This window comes from Chiloscyllium plagiosum, chromosome 1 (assembly GCF_004010195.1).
Source record: "Chiloscyllium plagiosum isolate BGI_BamShark_2017 chromosome 1, ASM401019v2, whole genome shotgun sequence".
Classification (NCBI taxonomy): domain Eukaryota; kingdom Metazoa; phylum Chordata; class Chondrichthyes; order Orectolobiformes; family Hemiscylliidae; genus Chiloscyllium; species Chiloscyllium plagiosum.
Genome location: NC_057710.1, coordinates 60,783,991 through 60,804,586, shown reverse-complemented (window position 1 = coordinate 60,804,586; position 20,596 = coordinate 60,783,991). Strand labels below are relative to the sequence as shown.

Sequence of the window (20,596 nt, the reverse complement as noted above, 5' to 3'; positions counted from 1 at the left end):
TTATCTGGTAGAAGGTTATTAAAACCCTGTAGTGTAAGCCAAAGTGCATGGGTTTTAGTTGATAAACACCTTTTTTTTTTCTTCTTTCAGGTTGCTAATGAAACTCACGGGCATGTTGGTGCTGACCTGGCCGCCTTATGTTCTGAAGCTGCTCTTCAAGCTATTCGGAAAAAGATGGATGTTATTGATCTGGAAGATGAAACCATTGATGCTGAAGTTATGAATTCACTTGCAGTTACCATGGATGATTTCAGGGTAAGGTGCTGCTAATGAAGTACCAAACTTGGATAGCCATGTTTGTATTTGAATTAACTCAATATTTATACAATCCAAGTTGGTACCTTGTTTGTTTACTTACAGTGGGCATTGAGCCAGAGCAATCCATCAGCACTACGTGAGACTGTGGTTGAGGTGCCTCAGGTAACGTGGGATGACATTGGTGGACTGGAGGATGTGAAAAGGGAGCTTCAAGAACTTGTACAAGTAAGCTGTTCTGAGTTTTTAGATCTTCACAGTTGGTACTAAACTTACTAGTCTGCAGTAGAAATGGTATAATTTTGTAACTCCGAAATCATATTCAACCCATTCACTAATTTATTATAAAGTTAAGGTCAGATTTCATTAATATTAGTGATGCAAATTGATTATTTTTACCTTTTTGTCATTTACCTCGAACAATACATAATCTTGCTGGAATCTAAATTCATAAGATCCAATATTATTCTAGTAAATAGTCCATCAGACTTTTTTAGTCTTAGATTAAGGTACTCATTGTAATTTGGATATGTGTGTATACACATTCCAGCATAAATCATTGTACTGCAGTTTGGAGCTGGAATCCAGATGATGTTTTTCTTCCCCTTTTCCTCTGTGTCAAGTTGTAGTGACACAATTGAAATGTTTTAATTTAGCTTAAACTAGCAACAAACTTGGCACCACTTAAGCTTTTTGATTTACTGTCATACAAGATAGTATATTTCTCATGTGTTGACTCTTATTAAATAATCAAATTCATTTTTAATTGAATTTGTGCATTAAATTATTTTTTAAAGAGCCATTGTTGCTTTTGTATTTTACATGATTTTGCCCATTTCATGAATGATTACGTGAAACATAACCCAATGCAAATTTGTTTTGAACAGTATCCTGTGGAACATCCAGACAAATTTCTGAAATTTGGCATGACCCCTTCGAAGGGTGTACTATTCTATGGGCCACCTGGCTGTGGTAAAACTTTGCTGGCAAAAGCCATTGCAAATGAATGCCAGGCTAACTTTATCTCAATCAAGGGACCAGAGCTGCTTACTATGTGGTTTGGAGAATCTGAGGCCAACGTCCGAGAAATCTTTGATAAGGTACGTAAACAAATAAACTTGTATCAGGACAACGCAACTAATTTATGTGTTTGCATTCACTAGTGTGTTTCAGACTTACTATGAATCTAAAATAGCTTTTACTGTTAGTAAAATGCATTGAAACTTTGAATGTTGATGAACTAAAAATTTGTCACTTACGGTCCTTTCCAACATGACTACCTTTTGTACTTGTAGTCTCCCTTGACCTTTCTTAAAAGGTCTGTTTGTGTATAATGGACAACTGCAAAACGCTCCCTCAATGTGAGGAAACTTCTCTTTAGACAAGTGGCCTGGGTATCACTGAAGTCACTTAAAATTATGTTGCGCATCACTTAATACAGCATTCTATCATTAGTTATGTTAGTTGTAGTTCAAAGAATGTTCACTTCAATAATACCTGGGATGGGAAACTTTAGTTTGAACATGTTAAGCATATATTCCATCTGAAATTAGATTAGATTAGATTATTTAGTGTGGAAATAGGCCCTTCAGCTCAACAAGTCCACACCGACCCTTCGAAGAGCAACTCACCCAGACCCATTCCCCTATACCTAACACTACGGGCAATTTGGCAAGGTCAATTCACCTAACCACATCTTTGGACTGTGGGAGGGAACCGGAGCACCCAGAGGAAACCCATGCAGACACAGGGAGAATGTGCAAACTCCACATAGACAGTTGCCTGAGGCGGGAATTGAACCAGAATCTCTGGCGCTGTGAGGCAGAAGGGCTAACGACTGAGCCACCATGCCGCCCCAGAAGAATGAGATGTGATCTTGTGGAAATGTATAAGATCCTGAGGGCATTAGATGAAGTGAACATTGCAGAATGTTCCTCCTTTATGGGAGAGACTGGAACAAAGAGACCGTTTGAAAAATAGAGTCACCATTTAAGAAGGAAATAAAGAGGAATTCTTCCAAGGAGCACTAGAGGTAGAGTCATTGAATATTTTTAAGGTAGAAATAGATCCTTGTCTCTCAGACTCAGATTATCTGGGGTAAGTTGGAATTGGAGTTGAGGCCACATTTGGATCAGCCACAAATGTGGAGGAGCAGGCTTGGAAGAGCCAAATGGCCTACTCCGTTTTTGTGCTTGTTTATACCCCTGTGTAGAGGGAAGAGGCCCAGCTACATGGATCTGTGTAATGGCATTCGGGGCCCAGACAAAAGATCAGGAAGAGGAATAGCCTGTACAGAAAATCCTCTGAGCAGTCTGTTATTGAACTAATACTTAGCAAGAGATGATTGTGTTGAGGCAGAGGTCCCCCGAGAGTGTTTGATTTGAAGGAGGCTCCAATCAGACAAGGCAGCTGTATGTTCTTAAATTTATCAAAGTAGCAGAAGTCACAGTGATGTGTGACTTTGCATTTAATTTATTAATTGAAGTTAATATTGGTAATGTCGGTGTCCATGTCTTGCTTGTGATCTGAAATAAGTTCTGCAGCCATGAAAAGAAAATTCTCAAAGTTTATTGCTGGCTAAAAACTTGTTCGAAAGATTGTATTTCCAACTAGTTTTGATGACTGAGCATGACAATTTTTGATGTTACAACTGCCCGATTGTCTAAACATATAAAAAGTGAAGGATGTCACTGCCTTCAGACTATTGTAAAGCACAGAATTAACAGCTCACAGCTAAAGCATGATCAGTAATATGAATAGAAAGAGACCTATGGTCCATGCCATCTTTGTGGAGCTAGCAATAAGACCTCAGGACCTCAAAGTTAGTGTGAGAACAGTTTAATTCATCATTAGAGATGATGCAAGAGGGAGGACTTTTGAACTGGTTCTCGGGTGGTTAAGTCCTATTCCAGCTAGATGGGATGCACCTGAACAGAGTGTCATTATACAATGATTAGAGCTATTCAGGAGTGTTGAAACTTTCTGAGCAGGATGCAAACCAGGATGTAACACTGGAAATAAAAAGTAAGGGAGAGAATTAGGAGAGGCAGGTAGCAGTAGAGTTTTTTTAAAAAAGAGAGTAAGACATTAGGTGGAATCAGACAGAGAGTTCAATAAAATCTAATAGCTGTTTGGCAATACAGAAATGGAATGTTGATAAAAGGCACATTTTGGCAAAGCTTTTCATCTTTCTTTCATCAGGACAATTTGCAAGATGTACCAAAGTAAAGGGAAAGCAGCATTTTTGTTATACGAGAGGAGAGTCTTGATTGGTTGACAAGTGGGCTCTAGTAAAGGTGTTGCCACAGAGAATGCACAAAAGAAAATAAACTAATTACCACTAGAGAAAAAGATACTAGGAAAGGGCTTCTGCCCAAAATGTCCATTCTCCTGCTCCTGGGATGCTGCCTGACCTGCTGTACTTTTCCAGCACCACACACACTACTAGGAAACTAGTCAGGCTAAAGGCTAGTAAGTCCCCTGATGGATAGCATCCTAAATCATTAAAGTAAGTATCTACAGAGATGGTGGATATACTGATAGTAATCTTAGAAAAATTCTTAGATTCTGGAAAACTGCCAGTGTAAGACCCTTATTCAAAAAGAGAGGGAGGCAAAAATGCTGGTAACTGTTGGGCAGTTGGCTTAACAACTGGAATTGTAATAATTCTAGAGTCCATTATAGAGTATGTAATAGCAAAGCATTTAGAAACAAATTTAATCAAGTAGAGTCAACGTGGCTTCTTGAAGAGCACATCATGCCAAACAAATTTACGAGAATTCTTTAAGAAGGTATCCAGCAGGATAAATAAAAAAAAGAACCAATAGGTTAATATATTTGGATTTCTAAAAAGGTTTTTGATAAGGTACCACATATACGACTGCTTAATAAAATGAGATTCTGCACTGTTGTGCATAGTATTTTGGAATGGGCGGAAGACTGGCTAGCAAATAGAAGGTTAGGATAAAGGGGGGCATTTCAGACAAAAACGTGGAAGTAGCAAAGTGTCATAGGGATTAGTGGCTACAGAAATTTACAGGATCAATTAATAACTTGCATGAGGGATATAAATATGTAATTTCTAAGTTCGTGGATGATAAGCGAATCGGATAGTGTTGAGACTGATAGTGTACGGAGGCATAGAGGCCAATTAAGTGAGTTAGCAAAAACTTGACAGATGGAATATAATGTGGGGAAACTTGGTCAGGAAAAATAGAGGAATGGAATATTATTTAAATGGAGAAAGACTGCAGAAAACTGAAGCACAGAGGAATTTGAGGTCATCTGGCATAAATCGCAAATGATCACATAAAGCTAGCAGGTAAGAGAAAAGTCAAATCGGATGTTTGTCTGAGTGGTGGAGCAGATTCACTGAGTTGAATGACTTACTACAATTAGATTGAAGAGTCCATTTTTCGGGGCAATGCCTAACTCGTCAGCTTACCTTGACAGCTGTCAGTCGTCACTAATTTGTGCATTCTCTCTGTAATGATTCCACCGATCATAATCCATTTGTCAACAAATCGGCACTCCTCTCCCATTTCATATAAATGTTATTTTCCTTTTTACTTTCATTTTTATAAATTGTCCTGATGAGTTTAAAATATATGTTCTTGACAGTAAAATCTAAATTAAATCTGTTGTGTGTATACATTGAGTGCATGGGGTGTGGTAAACATGTTGGTGAGCTGCAGCTGCAGAGCCATGTAACAATATGATGTGTAGCAGTAATTGAGACCTAGCTGAAGAATAGAAATGACTGGGTATGAAGTGTTCTGGAGTACAAGTTGTTTTGGAGAGATAAGGAAAGGGGTTGGACTAGCAGTGTTGATTAAAGAAAATATTACGGTGCTGGAGCAAGAAGCAGAAAATAGGAGCAGGCCATTCATCCCTTCAAGCTTGCGCCGCCATTCAGTACGATCATATCTAATCACCAACTTAGTATCCTGTTCCTGCTTTCTCCCCATATCCTTACAACTATATCTGTGGTGTTCTTGAAAATATTCAATGTTTGGCCTCAAATGCTTTGTGGCAGAGAATTCTACAGACTCCTCACTCTCTGGATGAAGACATTTCTCTTCCTCTCAGTCATGAATGGCCAACCCCATATCCTTAAAACTGTGTTGTAGAGCTGTGATTAACTGGTTAACTGTCACCAATGTTACCTTACCATAAGCGTGTAGATTTGCATGCCAGTACATGAATTCTGCTTCTGCAAGTCATGCAACTACAGGTAATTGCACACTCTTAATAGTCTTTGCCAGCTTGTTCTACTGTGTTTGTTTGGTCCAGATGGCCTATTGTTGTAGGTGAAGGAGCTTAGTGGTGGCAATGCAAATAAATGAATAAGAAATATATTAGGAACTAATGTGTGTTGTAAATACATTACAGTACTAGAAATATAGACTGAATAGCCTATCATCTCCATGTTGACTCTCCGCAAAGCAGCACAGCTAGTTCTGTTCCTGATGAAGGACTTACACCCAAAATATCAATTTACCTGCTTCTCAGATGCTGTCTGACCTGCTTTGCTTTTCCAGCACCCCACAGACTACTCTGATCTCCAACATCTGCATTCCTCACTTCCTCCTAGTTCTGTTCCTCGGCCTGTTCGCTTTAGCCCAGTTTTTTTTTTCTTCAGCTGCTTATCTAACAGATCCATGCCGAACAAAGAAAAATTACAGGCTACGTTGCTTTGCACCACACCCTGTATTGAAGTACTACAAACTGAAAAGTGGCCCTGGAAACAAAATACTATAATATGCACTTTCTCCCTGTGTCTGCGTGGGTTTCGTCCGGGTGCTCCAGCTTCCTCCCACAGTCCAAAGATGTGCAGGTCAGGTGAATTGGCCATGCTAAATTGCCCATTGTGTTAGGTGCATTAGTCAGAGGGAAATGGGTTACTCTTTGGAGGGGCAGTGTGGACTGGTTGGGCCAAAGGGCCTGTGTCCACACTGTAGGGAATCAAATCTAATCAAATGACCTCCTGTGTCAGCACACTTGAAAGCAGCCAGCAACATTCTCAATGTTCCAGAGACATGTATTTCGATGTCTACACACCGTGACATCAGTAAAGCAGCAATTGAATGATAAACCCTGACTGTCTAAAAAGAGACAAAAAATGTTTTCCACTAGAAATGAGAAAATGAATTTCTGGTCACAGCGTAAAAGATAAAACTGTTTCCCTCATATGTCACCCAAGTATAATGCTACTAAAGAAGTTTGGGATGATTAATACACAACATACTTTGGCCAAGGAAAATTCATGGCCTGAAGGCTGTTTCAGAAGCTTAACGGTCAGTTTTTTCTGAAGCTGCATCGAAAGGTATGGTTTGTACTAAAGTATCATTTTGCACTCACTATCTTCTGGTAAAACAACAGAAATCACTCTCAGATGGCAAAGTAATTAAAGAAGCATTGACTGTTGGTGCTGACTCTTTATTCAAAGACTTTAATAATAAAGAAAAAGTAATAACAGCAATCCAGAGCATGTCACAAGGTCAAGGTGAGTGGATCTTTTGTGTAAAAATGTCGTCAGAAACTCAGCAGTACATCAAGACTGAATGCTTCTCACTGCAGATCGATGAATCCATTGACATGACCAACACAACCCAGGTGACTTTTTTTATGTACCTGACTTATTTTTAAAAATGATTTAACTAAAGAGGATTTTCTCACCCTTTTGACCCTTAGAACAAATGGTGAGGGTATCTGTAATGAATTCAAAAGGTTTAGGTTTGAGAAAAACATTCAAATCAAGGAACTGGTTTCCATCGATGGGATACCTGCCGTGTTTAATGCAAATACAGACTTCCCATTTTGCAAATATGATCCTGATTTTCCTCTCTTTTGCCAAAAACCCTTACATAAGATGTGCAGGTCAGGTGAATTGGCCATGCTAAAATTGCCCGTAGTGTTAGGTAAAGGGGTAAAGGTGTGGACTTGTTGGGCCGAAGGGCCTGTTTCCACACTGTAAGTAATCTAATCTAAAAAAGGAAAACAGCAAGCAGTTATGGACTCTCATGTAATTAAGGTTATTGCTGATATTATAAACTTGATTCAAGTAAAAGCTCTTCAGTACCACTTTAAAACTTTTATTCAAACTCGGTGCTGCCTACTGTGAATTAATTCTCCATACTGAAGTAAGCTTGTTACATTGAAGGAATATCCTGTAAAGCTTTTTATATCCTGAAATTGTCATTTTTCTTAAATCAAGGACTCAGTTAGCTATTAGGTAATGCATGGTTGCTCAACTTTGGTTCCTTCTGCATAGTCACAAAACTGAGCTGAACTGTGAACTCCATGGAATGAGTAAAAACTTGGCACATATGCATTCACAGCACTAATCATTCGAATTGAAATTGGGCCTGTGGTCCTACCAATTATAAAGTAAAATGCTGCAACATTTCCCAAGTCTGGGCAGAATACTAAGGCGGACCAAAACCATCAAAAATAAAGATAAGTGGTTCCGTACAGAAAGCTCTGTACCCGAGGAGATTAGCAGAGGAATTGATCAGATAGTTTCAACAATTAGTGTAATGATACAAATTGTTTGTCTGAAAGCTGTTCCTTCAAGGAGGCATTGGTGGGTTGGCGATCAAATTCTATCAGATACTGATTTACAATACAGTGGAGTTGAGATGGAGATAATGTGAAATGATGTCGAGTGACTGTGTAATCAAGGCACAGTGATTTTTTGGGAACTTATCAGCTGAGAAAAATATCTTCACATTTTAAGTTTTTCATTTTAAGCCTTCGCTTTTAAAGCGAACTATTTCCTTTTAGGCCTCCATTGCTTTCTGTGGCAGAGAATTCTACAGGCTCACCACCCTCTGGGTGAAGTAACTTCTCATTTCAGTTCAAAATAGTTCTCAGTTCTTCTTTCCTTATATCTTTAGACTGTGACCTGATTCTGGACTTGTCAGTCATGAAGCATCCTCCTTGTGTTTACTTTGCATAGTCCTGTTAGATATTATAGGTTTCTGAGATCCCCTACTCATTCTCATGCTCAGCAGATCTAGCATTATGGTTGGAGAGGGAAAATGAGTTCATGTTTCAAGTCTGGTATGACTCTTATGCAGAACTAGTCTTAATCGATTCAACCTCTATTCATGAATCAGGCCTTTTATTCCCAGGAATCAGCCTGGAAAACCTTCATTTCATTCCCGCCAAAACCAAAACATTCTTCCAGATAAGTGGACCAAAACCCCCCACACAGTACATGGAGTGATCTAATCAAGTCCTTGTGCAAAGGTTGAACCTTTGCCCTTTACCAATCTGTTGCTAATTGGATAATCTGCTTTTTCTCTTTTTGCTGCAAGGTAGATAACCTCTCTTTTATCCCTGTTACACTTTATCTGCCAACCATTTGCTCACTTGCTCAATTTGTCTAAAGCTCACTGAAACATCTGTACATCCTCTTCTTAGTTCACTCTCCCACCAAGCTTTGTTTTGTCTGAAAACTTGAGATTGCATTTAGTTCCCTTATCTAAGTCATTAATATTTATTGTATATAGTTGGAACTCGAGCACTGAGCCTTGTGGTATACCACTTGTGACTACCATTTGGAAAATGACCCGTTTATTCCTACTGTTTCCTGTCTGCTAGCCAGTTCTTTATTCATGTTAGTTCACTACACTAATTCCATGCACTTGAATTTTACATGCTAATCGCTTATGTGGGAAATCCTTCTGTAAGTCCAAGTAAACCACATGCATTGGCTCCCCCTTGTTAATTGTTGTAGTTACAACATCAGAATATTCCAGGAAGTTTGTCAAAATTGCTATCCCTTTTGTAAATCCAAGCTGACTCTGCCCATTCCTGTCACTGATTTCCAAACGCCCTGCTATTGAATCTTTTATAATAGATTCTTGCATTTTCATCACTACTGGTGTCAGTCTAAGTGGTCTACATTTGCCTTTTTTTTCCTCTCTACATCTTTTTAAATAGTAAGGATAGTTTAGCTACCCTCCAATCCACAGGAACTGTTCAAGTCGATAGAATTTTGAAGGTTGACCACAACTCATACCCTATTTGTAGGGTCACTTCCTTAAATACTCTGGGGTATAGATTATCAGGCACTGGGGGGGTTTATTGATTATAATCCCATCAACATTTCATTCTTCCCTCTCACTATACCCAGTGTTCCCCACTGTTTTTGGGACTGTGGGGCGGCACAGTGGTTAGCACTGCTGCCTCTCAGCGCCAGAGACCCGGGTTCAATTCCTGTCTCAGGCAACTGTCTGTGTGGGTTTGGACATTCTCCCCGTGTCTGGTTTCCTCGGGTGCTCTGGTTTCCTCTCGCAATCCAAAAAATGTGCAGGTTAGGTGAATTGGCCATGTTAAATTGCCCGTAATGTTAGGGAAAGGGGTAAATCTAGAGGAATGGGTCTGGGTGGGTTGCTCTTCAGAGGGTCGGTGTGGACTTGTTGGTGTTTCCACACTGTAAGTAATCTAAAGTAATCTAATCTCAACATTTTGACCTCTTTTGTGAAGACAGAATCAAATTTGTATTTGATTGGTCTGCATCTTTGTTCCCCAGTATAACTTTCACTGTTTTTTGACTGTAAGGAACCTATATTTGCTTTCTCTTCACATACTGAGTCATAGAGATGTACAACATGGAAAAAGACCCTTCGGTCCAACCTATCCCTGCCGACCAGATATCCCAACCCAGTCTAGTCCCATCTGCCAGCACCCGGTCCATATCCCTCCAAACCCTTCCTATTCATATACCCATCCAAATGCCTCTTAAATGTTGCAATTGTACCAGCCTCCACCACATCCTCTGCTTATAGAAGCTTTTACTCACTTTGTATGTTCCCTGCCAATAAAGTACACTCATACTGTTTTCTCCCTCTTAATCAATCCCCTGTCGTCTTTGCTGAAATGTTAACTGCTCCCAGTCCTCAGCGCTGCAGGGTTTTTGACCAACTTATATGCTGCTTCCTTGGATATAGAAGTAACCTTAATTTCCCTTGTTAGCGTGGTTGGGCCATCTCTTCCACTTTTGTGCTAGACAGGAACAAACAGTTGTTGCAGATCACCTGTGCATTCAAGTGTTTGCCATTGCATATTCACCATCATACTTTGAAGTAACATTCCTCAATTTATCATAGCGAACTCACGCCTCATAGCTTTATAGTTTTCTTGATTTGGATTCAGGACTGTTATCTCAGAATCAACTGTATCATACCCCAGCTTAATGAAGAATTCCATCATATTATGGTCACTTTCTGTTTGGGGTCTTACATAGTTAGATTGCTAAATATTTCCTTCTCACGACAGAATACCCAGTTCAGGATGGCCTGTGCCTTCTGGTTGTCTCCGTAACATATTAATCCAGAAAACCATTTCGTACATGCTCGAAGAATTCATCTTGTATGGAGTTGCTACTGATTTGATTTGCCTAATGAGTATGCAGATTAAAGTCATCCATAATTGCAGCCAAAACAAAGTCTAAGTATTGCACCTGCTTCAGTTGTTTGATGTTTTGTATGCAGCTAAGTCTCAAACTTGACCCCAGGCTTCAAGGCACTGGCAGATAATGTCCAGTTATAAGTATCACACTAAGAGTTGTTGAGTAGAGAATAGTTAAATATACTTGGTTTTAGATGTATATTGCACTAAAAATCAACTATTTAATCCATTTCTTTGGACTAGATTCTGGGTTTCCCTTAAATTCAAAAAGTTACCTTGTGCTTAAAGTTGGAGACTGGTCTCCAACGCAAAACATGGAATCAAAGAATCATAGAGTACAGAAGAGACCCTTTGATCCACCGAATCTACACTGACAGAAAACTACGCTAAACCTAAAACAAAATGAAGAACAGCGAATGTTGAAGATCTGAAATAAAAACCAAAACTCAGCAGGTCCATTTACTCAGCGAGTCGTGAGTTCATGGAATGCCCTGCCAGTAGCAGTGGTGGACTCTCCCTCATTATGGGCATTTAAGCGGGCATTGGATAGGCATATGGAGGATAGTGGGCTAGTGTAGGTTAGGTGGGCTTGGATCGGCGCAACATCGAGGGCCGAAGGGCCTGTACTGCGCTGTATTCTTCTATGTTCTATAGAGGGAAAGCAAAGTTGATATTTTGAGTCCAGTGACCTTTCTTCAGAACTGATAGTAGTGAGGAAAAGATGGTATTTCTGATGACTGGGAGTAAGGGAATGTGGTGGAGTGTGGAAGGAGTGAGCAGATGGAGATGGAGCCAGTTAGGCAGGCACTTGGCTTACGGCCTTGAATGTTATGATATTTCCAGTGTTCATCCAAGTTTTGTTTTAAAGGTTGAGGTTTCCTGTCTCAGCTACCTTCAGAGGCAGTGCATTCCAGATTCCCACCAGCACTCTGGGTGAAAACATTTGTCCTGAAATCTCTTTGAAACCTCTTGCCCTATACCTTAAAATAATATCTTGTTGTAAACCCTCAACTAAGGGGAACAACTGGTCGCTATCCATCCTGTCCTTTTTCTCTGATTATTTTTTATACACCTCAAAACTAATTAGAGTTTAGAAACACAGTAGAGCTTCTAAAACTATACTACTTGTCGATATAGAAAAACAAATACACAGTGAAATTCAATGCACATAAATTTAAAGGTATAATGGGAGCCACCTTATCCTGTATTAGGATGCTAACTACCGGAAGTGCAGTGATGGAGAAGAATTGTGAGCAACCAGAAATAGATTGCTGGAAAAGCTTAGGACTGGCAGTATCTCTGGACAGAAATAGAGTTAATATTTTGTGTCTAGTGACCCTTCTTCAGAACAGATGCTGCCAGACCTTCTGAGCCTTTCCAGCAATTTTTGTTTTTGATTTACAGCATCTACAGTTCTTTTAGTTTTTTAACAAGAATTGCATGTATGTTGGGTGACTATATCCGTATGTTTCTGGCAAATAGAAGCATTGCTAAATCTAATTCTTGAGGTGGAGATTATGAATCACAATTGAAAGATTTAGATTTGTTATAGAAAAGGAGCAGTATAAAGTGAAAATAATTAATCGGGGAGGGAAAATTTTAGTGGCCTGAGAATGGATCTGGTTCTGGTCAATTGAGTGAAGAATGGAAGATGAAATTGATACAAAATCAGAATTTTATAGCACAGGAGGAGGCCATTTGAGCCATCAAGTCTGTAATGGCTCCCGTAAGAGCAAAGAGTTGTTGAATTGTTCACCACCGTTCATGGCCTATGGACCAATGCACTTCATTTTAGGAGGAATTAGTTTGAATATGGTTGAGATATATTCTCATGAGAAAAATGAGAAAAACAACTCCAGAGCTCCTGGATTCCACAAGACAGATTAGTATGGAAAAGGATTCCTAAACAAATGCCAGGTTGATCTGAAAACTGGTTTGAAACTTGAAAGGAATAGTTTTTTAAAAAAAAATGTCATTAAGATTACTCTACGACTGTAAGCATGAGGATGGGAAGAGACGAGCAGCTGACGTGAAAGGAGCCAGTAACTTACAAATGATAAAAGGACAAGTGGGACTGATTCAGGACCAGGGAGAGGACCAGGACCATTTTGACAGAAATTAGAAAAGCAGAATATTATTTAGGTGGAGAGAGACTGCAAAATGCTGCAGTATATAAGCATCTTGGTGCCATGTACATGTATCACAAAACGTTAAGTACAGTATATAGGTACTGCAAGTGACTGAGAAGGCACATTGAATGGGGGCGTGGAGTAGAACTTATGGAAATCATGCTACAGCTATTGAGGGCATTGGTGAGACTTTGCCTGGAATATTATGTATCTTTTTGGTTGTTGTTAGAAGGGATGTATATGCATTGGAAGCGTTTTGAAGAAAGTTCACTAGGTTGATCTTCTAAAGGAAGAAGAACAAGCGAGTCTTATTGAAACACATAGGATTAGAAGGGGACTTGAAAGGATACATGCTGGAAGGATGTTTCCTCTTGTGGGACATTATAGACCTATGGAATACAGGTTGAAAATAAGGGGTCTTCTAAATAAGAAGATGAGGAAGAATTCCTTCTGAGGGTCATTAGTCTTTTGGATACTGTTCCACAGAGTGTAATGGAGGCTGGGTCGTTGAATATATTCAAAGTGGAGTTTGGCTGGGGACGTTTAGGTTTAGTTGCAAGCAGGAAATGAAGATAAGGTCACAATCTGACTTAGGCATGACCCTTCCAATAGGTTTGTTTGCCAAATGACCTACCTCTGCCATTTCTCATGACCTTGCACACGGAGAGGTACTGGCTGAAATGATCTTTGCCAAGGTAGATGATGCTGACCCAATAAAGACAGACACAAAAGATGCCTTGTGAATGAGGAAGAGTTACTTAAGGCACTGGGCTGGGCTAAAAGTTGATAAAAAGCAGAGAAAGTAGGACCAGGTGCAATGAATCCAAAGATACTGAGGAATGTAAATTTGGAGCTTTGTGGCACTGGCCATAATCTTCGAGTCCTCCTCAAGTACAAAGGTGGGATGCAAGTGGGGGAATTGCAAATGTTAACACCCATGCTCAAAAGGTAGGCCCAGCAATGTATAGGCCAGTTTGTGTAACCCATGTGGAAAAGAATTTAGATATGATCTAGGACAAATATTTGAAGTAACTTTCACAAATGTGGATAAATTCAGGAAAGCCAACACCTTTATCTTTTACCTTCAACAAATCAGTAACAGGGTTCATGAGAGTAGTGCATTAATTTGGTTTGTGTCAGCTTCTAAATAGTGTTGAAAAAAAATGCCGCATAAGAAGTTTGTCAGCAACAGTAAAGATTGTAAAGTAAAAGTGAAAGTGGCAGCATGAATAGGAGTTGAATGATTTGTAGACAACACTAGTGGTAAATGGCTAGCTGTCTTGTTTCACATTAAAGAAGGTGTTTGTAGTTTTTAGAAGTCAGCTGTGTCAGCTCCAGGGCACTGTTGTAGAAATTCCTTAGGCTCAAAAGTCAGTGTTTCATGATGACCTTGCCTCCATCATAAGGTCAGCAGTGGGGATATTTGCTCATGATTGGATAGTACACTTGCTCAGATATTAAAGTGGTACACGGGTGCATGCAGCAGATCTGGGTAGTGTTTAAAAGTGGACTGGTGTGTGGCATAAATGTTAAGTCCCAGACAATGATCATTGCTGACAGGAGAGAATCTATCCACCTCTCATTTGCAGCACCCTCTCCCCAAAATAAAAAGGTGCACATGACTCTGACTTGGAAATATATTACTGGTCCTTCACTGTTGCTGGGTTAAAATCCTTCCTTTTCTGCAACACTTTCCTGGGCCACCTGGACTGTAGTTGTTCACAAAGGAAATTCACCACTCCTTTGAGGTTAGCTAGGGATGGACAATAAATAAAACCTATAACTTTGTGATAAGAACCATTAATCCTGAGATGTAAATAATTGTAAATGTTTGTTAAATTTCAGAACAGGTCGTCTATCTCCAAACCCAAATGATCTTCAACTAAACTTTGTTTAAATGGACGTAACATATATATGGAGCTCCATGTTCTCTTTCAGGCCCGTCAAGCTGCTCCCTGTGTGCTGTTCTTTGATGAACTTGATTCCATTGCTAAGGCTCGTGGTGGCAACATTGGTGATGGTGGTGGTGCTGCTGATCGTGTTATAAATCAGATCCTGACTGAAATGGATGGCATGTCCACCAAAAAGAATGTCTTTATCATTGGTGCAACTAACCGCCCAGATATTATTGATCCTGCAATTTTGCGCCCTGGACGCCTTGACCAACTGATTTACATTCCACTGCCTGATGAAAAATCTCGTGGTGCTATTTTGAAGGCTAACTTGAGGAAGTCTCCTATTGCTAAGGCAAGTATGCATTTTGTTTAATTTAAAATTCCAATATTATTTAACATCAAAGAATGTCTTAATCATTTGGTAATACAGCACCTGAGTGCTCAATAAAGACATGTTTTGTTGAAGACCTTTGTCTTTTATTCATCAGGATAGTTGGCATTTCTTGTAAATTGTCCTCATGAGATTGAGACAAAAACATCAACAATGCAGCAATGCTTGAATACCTTGTAATTTTTTTTCCCTTGGAGTAACGCAGCACCGAGAACTGCTATTGATAAGGCTAACAACTTATACTGTAACATGTTTTGAGAAATTTTTAATTTTTCTATCTGATCAGAAATATGACATGAAATGTGCACAACTTTTAAAGGCTTACATAGCATATATAGTACATCCTTGTTTCATCTCAAGAATTATTGTGGCTTTACATATGCCTGTTCTTCAGCCTAGGTTATTTGGCCCACAAAACCTGCTCTTCTTTTCAATAAAATCATGGCTGATCTAGTTGTGATCTAGACTTCAATTTCCGGCTTACATCACATTCTGTATGGTTTCCTTGCCTATCAAAAATCTAACTCAACCTTTAATAAATTCACCTATCCACTTCACTGTTTTCCCACAATCTAATGATCGTCTGAGAGGGAAAAAGAAAATCTCCCTCTTGAAAATGATACCTTTTATTCTTAAACTGACTAGTTTCTAGTCTCTTCTACAAGGGGAAGCATTCTCTCAAAATGTATCTTGTCAAGAGCCTTCAGGATCGTTTTTGGATCTCTCAACTTTATTTTAAATTCCATTAGATAAATCCAACCTGTTCAGCTTTTCTTCATAGTGCGGATAAGAATATAGGAACAGGAGTAGGCCATTCAGCCTTCTGAGCCTGTTCCAGCATTCAGTGAGATCTGTGGCCTAACTCCATATACTTTGCTTTGACCCATATACCTTAAATTTTTGATACGCAAAGGGATTATCATCTCAGAATTAAAATTAACAAGTCACCTTTGCAGTTGTAGAAGAGTGATACTAGCTTTCTCTAAGTTTAGGACCTAGTCTCAGATTTAACTCTTGTCACACTCTATCTTAATGAAGAAGACGACTTTATAAATTGTAAAGAAAAGACGCCTAATTTGTATAGTATCTCCTTATAAACAACCCCTGAAGTCAATGTATCATTCTTGTAAATCCATGCCATACTCCAAGGCGTGGTGCCCAGATTTGTGCTCAGTACTCAAAGTGGGGCTGAATCAGAGTTTTGTATAACTACAGCGTAACTTCTATATCCTTGTAGTCCAGTCCTCCACATATAAAGGTCACATTAGATCAGCTTCCTTGATTATTTTCTGTACTTGCTCCTGACATTTTCAAGATCAATGCAGCTCAGTCCACATCTCTTTGGTCATCCGCTGTGTTTAAGTTCGAGTCATATTAGAAAGTACCCTGATTGATGCTGTTTCTGATCCAAACTGGATAATCTCACTTGCTTACATTGAATTACATTCAGCATAGTTTTGCCCACTCAGTCTATCAATAGCCCTTTGTAATTTTATACTGTGATCCACACTACCTACAATGCTGTCTAGCTTTGTATCATCAGCAAACGTGGATATATGATTTTCTAAGCCATTATTGAAGTTGTGAGCCGTATCAGTAATTTGCCCTCAATTCCATGGACTTCTAAGTTCGTTAACAGCTTCTTTATGTAGGATTTTATCCAATGCTTTCTGGAAAGCACCCTGACGACTACTTTAGTCAAAACCTCAGGTCATGCTTGACATGGTTCGCTATCAGCTGGTTCTCCCTGATTAACGAAAAATTATCAAGGTGTACAGTTTCCCCATCCTTGATTATAGACTCCCAACAATTTCGCTAATAACCGGTCTGCTGTGTAACCTTTCATATCATGAATGAATTGAGTTCAGTTGAATGAGCCTTCTCTGAATTGCTACTAATGCTTGTAAATCATAATAAATTCACAGAAAAAGAATTTCAGAAAGAGGGTAAACTGATTGTGGTTAACCAAGAAAAGTGAGGGTAGTATCACATTGAAAGAAAAAGATATACAAGGTGGCAATTTAAAAGCCAATAAAGAAAAGGACTAATAAAAACTACAGAGCGAAAAAGTAAACTTTTAAGTAAGCTAGCAAGAAATATGAAAATAGGCAACAAGTTGCTTTTAAATATTTAATAAGGAAGAGAGACCAAACTGATAGGCCCCTTGGAAAATTTAAGCTAAGGAAATAATAATGGGGAGCAATAATGGGGAAAAGATAAAGGAATTGAATGAATACTTTACAGTAGTCTTCCCGATGGACATCAATAGAATTACAGAAATACTAAACCAAAGGGCAAGAGGTGGGCAAGAAATACTTCTAATAGTTATCACTAGGGAAAAGTTACTTCAAGCAATGGGGTGAAAGGTCGAGAAATCCTCTGGACCTCTTTGGCTGCACCCTAGGATATTAAAGGAAGTAATAATAGAGATCGTGGATGGAGTGGCGGGGATCTTCCAAGAATCCTTAGATTCTGGAAAGAGAAAAACAGTTGGAAAACTGTCAACCTAATGAAAAAGGAAAGAATGCAAAACTATAGGCTAGTTAGCTTAACATCTGTGAATAGGAGCATTTTAGAGTCTATTGTAAAAGATGTAATACAGGTCGTTCTGCTATAAACATAGATAGAACATAGAACAATACAGCACAGAACAGGCCCTTCGGCCCACGATGTTGTGCCGAACTTCTAACCTAGATTAAGTACCCATCCATGTACCTATCCAAATGCCGCTTAAAGGTCGCCAATGATTCCGACTCTACCACTCCCACGGGCAGCGCATTCCATGCTCCCACCACTCTCTGGGTAAAGAACCCACCCCTGACATCTCCCCTATACCTTCCACCCTTCACCTTAAATTTATGTCCCCTTGTAACACTCTGTTGTACCCGGGGAAAAAGTTTCTGACTGTCTACTCTATCTATTCCTCTGATCATCTTATAAACCTCTATCAAGTCACCCCTCATCCTTCGCCGTTCCAACGAGAAAAGGCCGAGAACTCTCAACCTATCCTCGTACGACTTCCTCTCCATTCCAGGCAACATCCTGGTAAATCTTCTCTGCAAAGCAGAGAAATGACATCCAGTGAGAGTGAGTAGACTGTTGTTGGGATGAGGTGAAGGAGCCTCTTGGCAAAACCACATCGTCTCCAACCTCATCCGTGTTGGCAGATGTCGTTGGTGATGGTGGGGAGGGCTAATGGAGGGGGGGGTGAAGAGGAGGAACTCAAGCGGCTGCTGCCTGCACCTGTCTTCAAAGGGACCACTTTCAAGAAGAGGTGGTGAGCTTTGCACCCAAGAGAGCATCACGAGGAGAGATCAGGGGCTTGTCCACACTTCCACCCACTTCCCCCTTGGCTCAAAGCTGAAGGCACTTGCTGAGATGCAAGTCCCTCAGTGCTGCCAGACTTCAAAATTCCTTTGGAGCTGCTTCTTGGGAGCTTTTTCTGACAGTCAAGTTCCCACCTCAAATCATGCTCTCGTCTGTGCTCAGCAGAAACCAGTTTCCAAGACGGGACCAGTTATCCGCATCAAGTGCAAACACTTACCTGTTCTACCTCAGGAAGGTTGACTTCAACTGTGCCACGTAGTGTTGTGCTGGAAAAGCACAGCCAGTCAGGCAGCAGCCGAGGAGCAGGAGAGTCGATGTTTTGAGCATAAGCTCTTCACCGTGAATGTGATGAAAGGCTTATGCTTGAAACGTCGACTCTCCTGCTCCTCGGATGCTGCCTGACCACAGTACCACACCTTTCCAGCACCACACTTTTTGACTCTGATCTCCAGCATCTGCAGTCCTCAATTTTTCCTTCAACTTGTGCCACCCCTACAACTGCCCAGCTAAGATCAACATAGATGTTGTCTGGAATCTCAGTTCTGTATGATTTCAAGTCCAGTTGCACACATTGGAGTCTCCTCTGGGACAGAAAAGACCTGTTCAAAGAGGATAGGTCTTACCCGAGCTGGAAAGGGACCCATATCTTAGCAGGGAGCTTTGCTCGTTCCACCCAAACTGGGATTCCCTACCTCTTACACACTCTCGAGGACACTCTGGGATTCCCTATCTCTCACACACTCGGGTCACTCAGGGATTCCCTATCTCTGACACACTCGGGGACACTCAGGGATTCCCTATCTCTGACACACTCGGGGCCCCCCAGGGATTCCCTATCTCTGACACACTCGGGGACACTCAGGGATTCCCTATCTCTCACACACACTCGGGCACTCTCTGGGATTCCCTATCTATCACGCACACTCGGGAACTCTCTGCGAATCCCTAACTCTCACGCACACTCGGGCACACTCTGGGGTTCCCTGTCTCTCACACACACTCGGGGATTCTCTATCTCTCTCACACACACTCGGTTACACTCCGGTATTCCCTATCTCTCACACAGTCGGGGACACTCCTGGATTCCCTAACTCTCACACACACTCGGGGACACTCTGGGATTCCCTATCTCTCACACACATTCGGGAACTCTCTGAAATTCCCTATCTCTCACGCACAGTCGGGAACTCTCTGGGAATCCCTAACACTCACGCACACTCGGGGACATTCTGGGATTCCATATTTCTCTCACACACACTCAGGGCATTCCGGGATTCCCTATCTCTCACACACGCTCGGGGACACTCCGGGATTCCATATCTCACTCACACACTCGGGGATCTCTATCTCTCAGAGCCACTCGGGGACTCTCTGGGATTCCCTATCTCTCACACACACTCGGGGACTTGCTGGGATTCCCTACCTCTCACCCACATTCTGGGATTCCCTCTCTCTCGCACACACTCGGGGACTCCCTGGGATTCTCTATCTCTGACACACACTCGGGGACTCTCTGGGAATCCCTAACTCTCACGCACAGTCGGGGAAACTCTGAGATTCCCTCTCTCTCACACACACTCGGGGACAGTCTGGGATTCCCTTCCTCACACACTCGGGGATTTCCTATCTCTCACACACACTCGGGGACACTCTGGGATTCCCAAACTCTCACTCACTTTCGGGATTCCCTATCTCTCACACACACTCGCGGAAAGTCTGGGATTCCCTCTCTCACACACACTCGGGGACTCTCTGAAATTCCCTATCTCTCACGCACAGTCGGGAACTCTCTGGGAATCCCTAACACTCACACACACCTCGGGGACACTCTGGGATTCCCAATCTCTTACTCAACTTCGGGGATTCCATATCTCTCACACCCACTCGGCGACTCTCTGGGAATCCCTATCTCTCACGCACACTCGGGAACTCTCTGGCAATCCCTAACTCTCACGCAGACTCGGGGAAACTCTGGGATTCCCTATCTCTCACACACAATCGGGGATTCGCTATCTCTCACACACATTCGGATAACTCCGGGATTCCCTATCTCTCACACACTCTCGGGGACACTCCGGGATTCCCTATCTCTCACACACACTGGGGGACACTCAGGGATTCCCTATCTCTGACACACTCGGGTCACTCAGGGATTCCCTATCTCTGACACACTCGGGGAC

The 20,596-nt window shown here is 41.0% G+C and overlaps 1 protein-coding gene across 1 annotated transcript in view; it reads left to right on the top strand.

Moving 5' to 3' along the window:
• LOC122548897 (valosin containing protein) overlaps positions 1 to 20,596 on the top strand; it is a 78,526-nt gene that overhangs the window by 46,189 nt on the left and 11,741 nt on the right. Inside the window, exons 11-14 of the mRNA XM_043687839.1 lie at positions 91 to 255; positions 361 to 483; positions 1,143 to 1,355; positions 14,742 to 15,050. Coding sequence (XP_043543774.1) covers positions 91 to 255; positions 361 to 483; positions 1,143 to 1,355; positions 14,742 to 15,050 — 810 coding nt within the window. The remainder of the gene's footprint in view (positions 1 to 90; positions 256 to 360; positions 484 to 1,142; positions 1,356 to 14,741; positions 15,051 to 20,596) is intronic.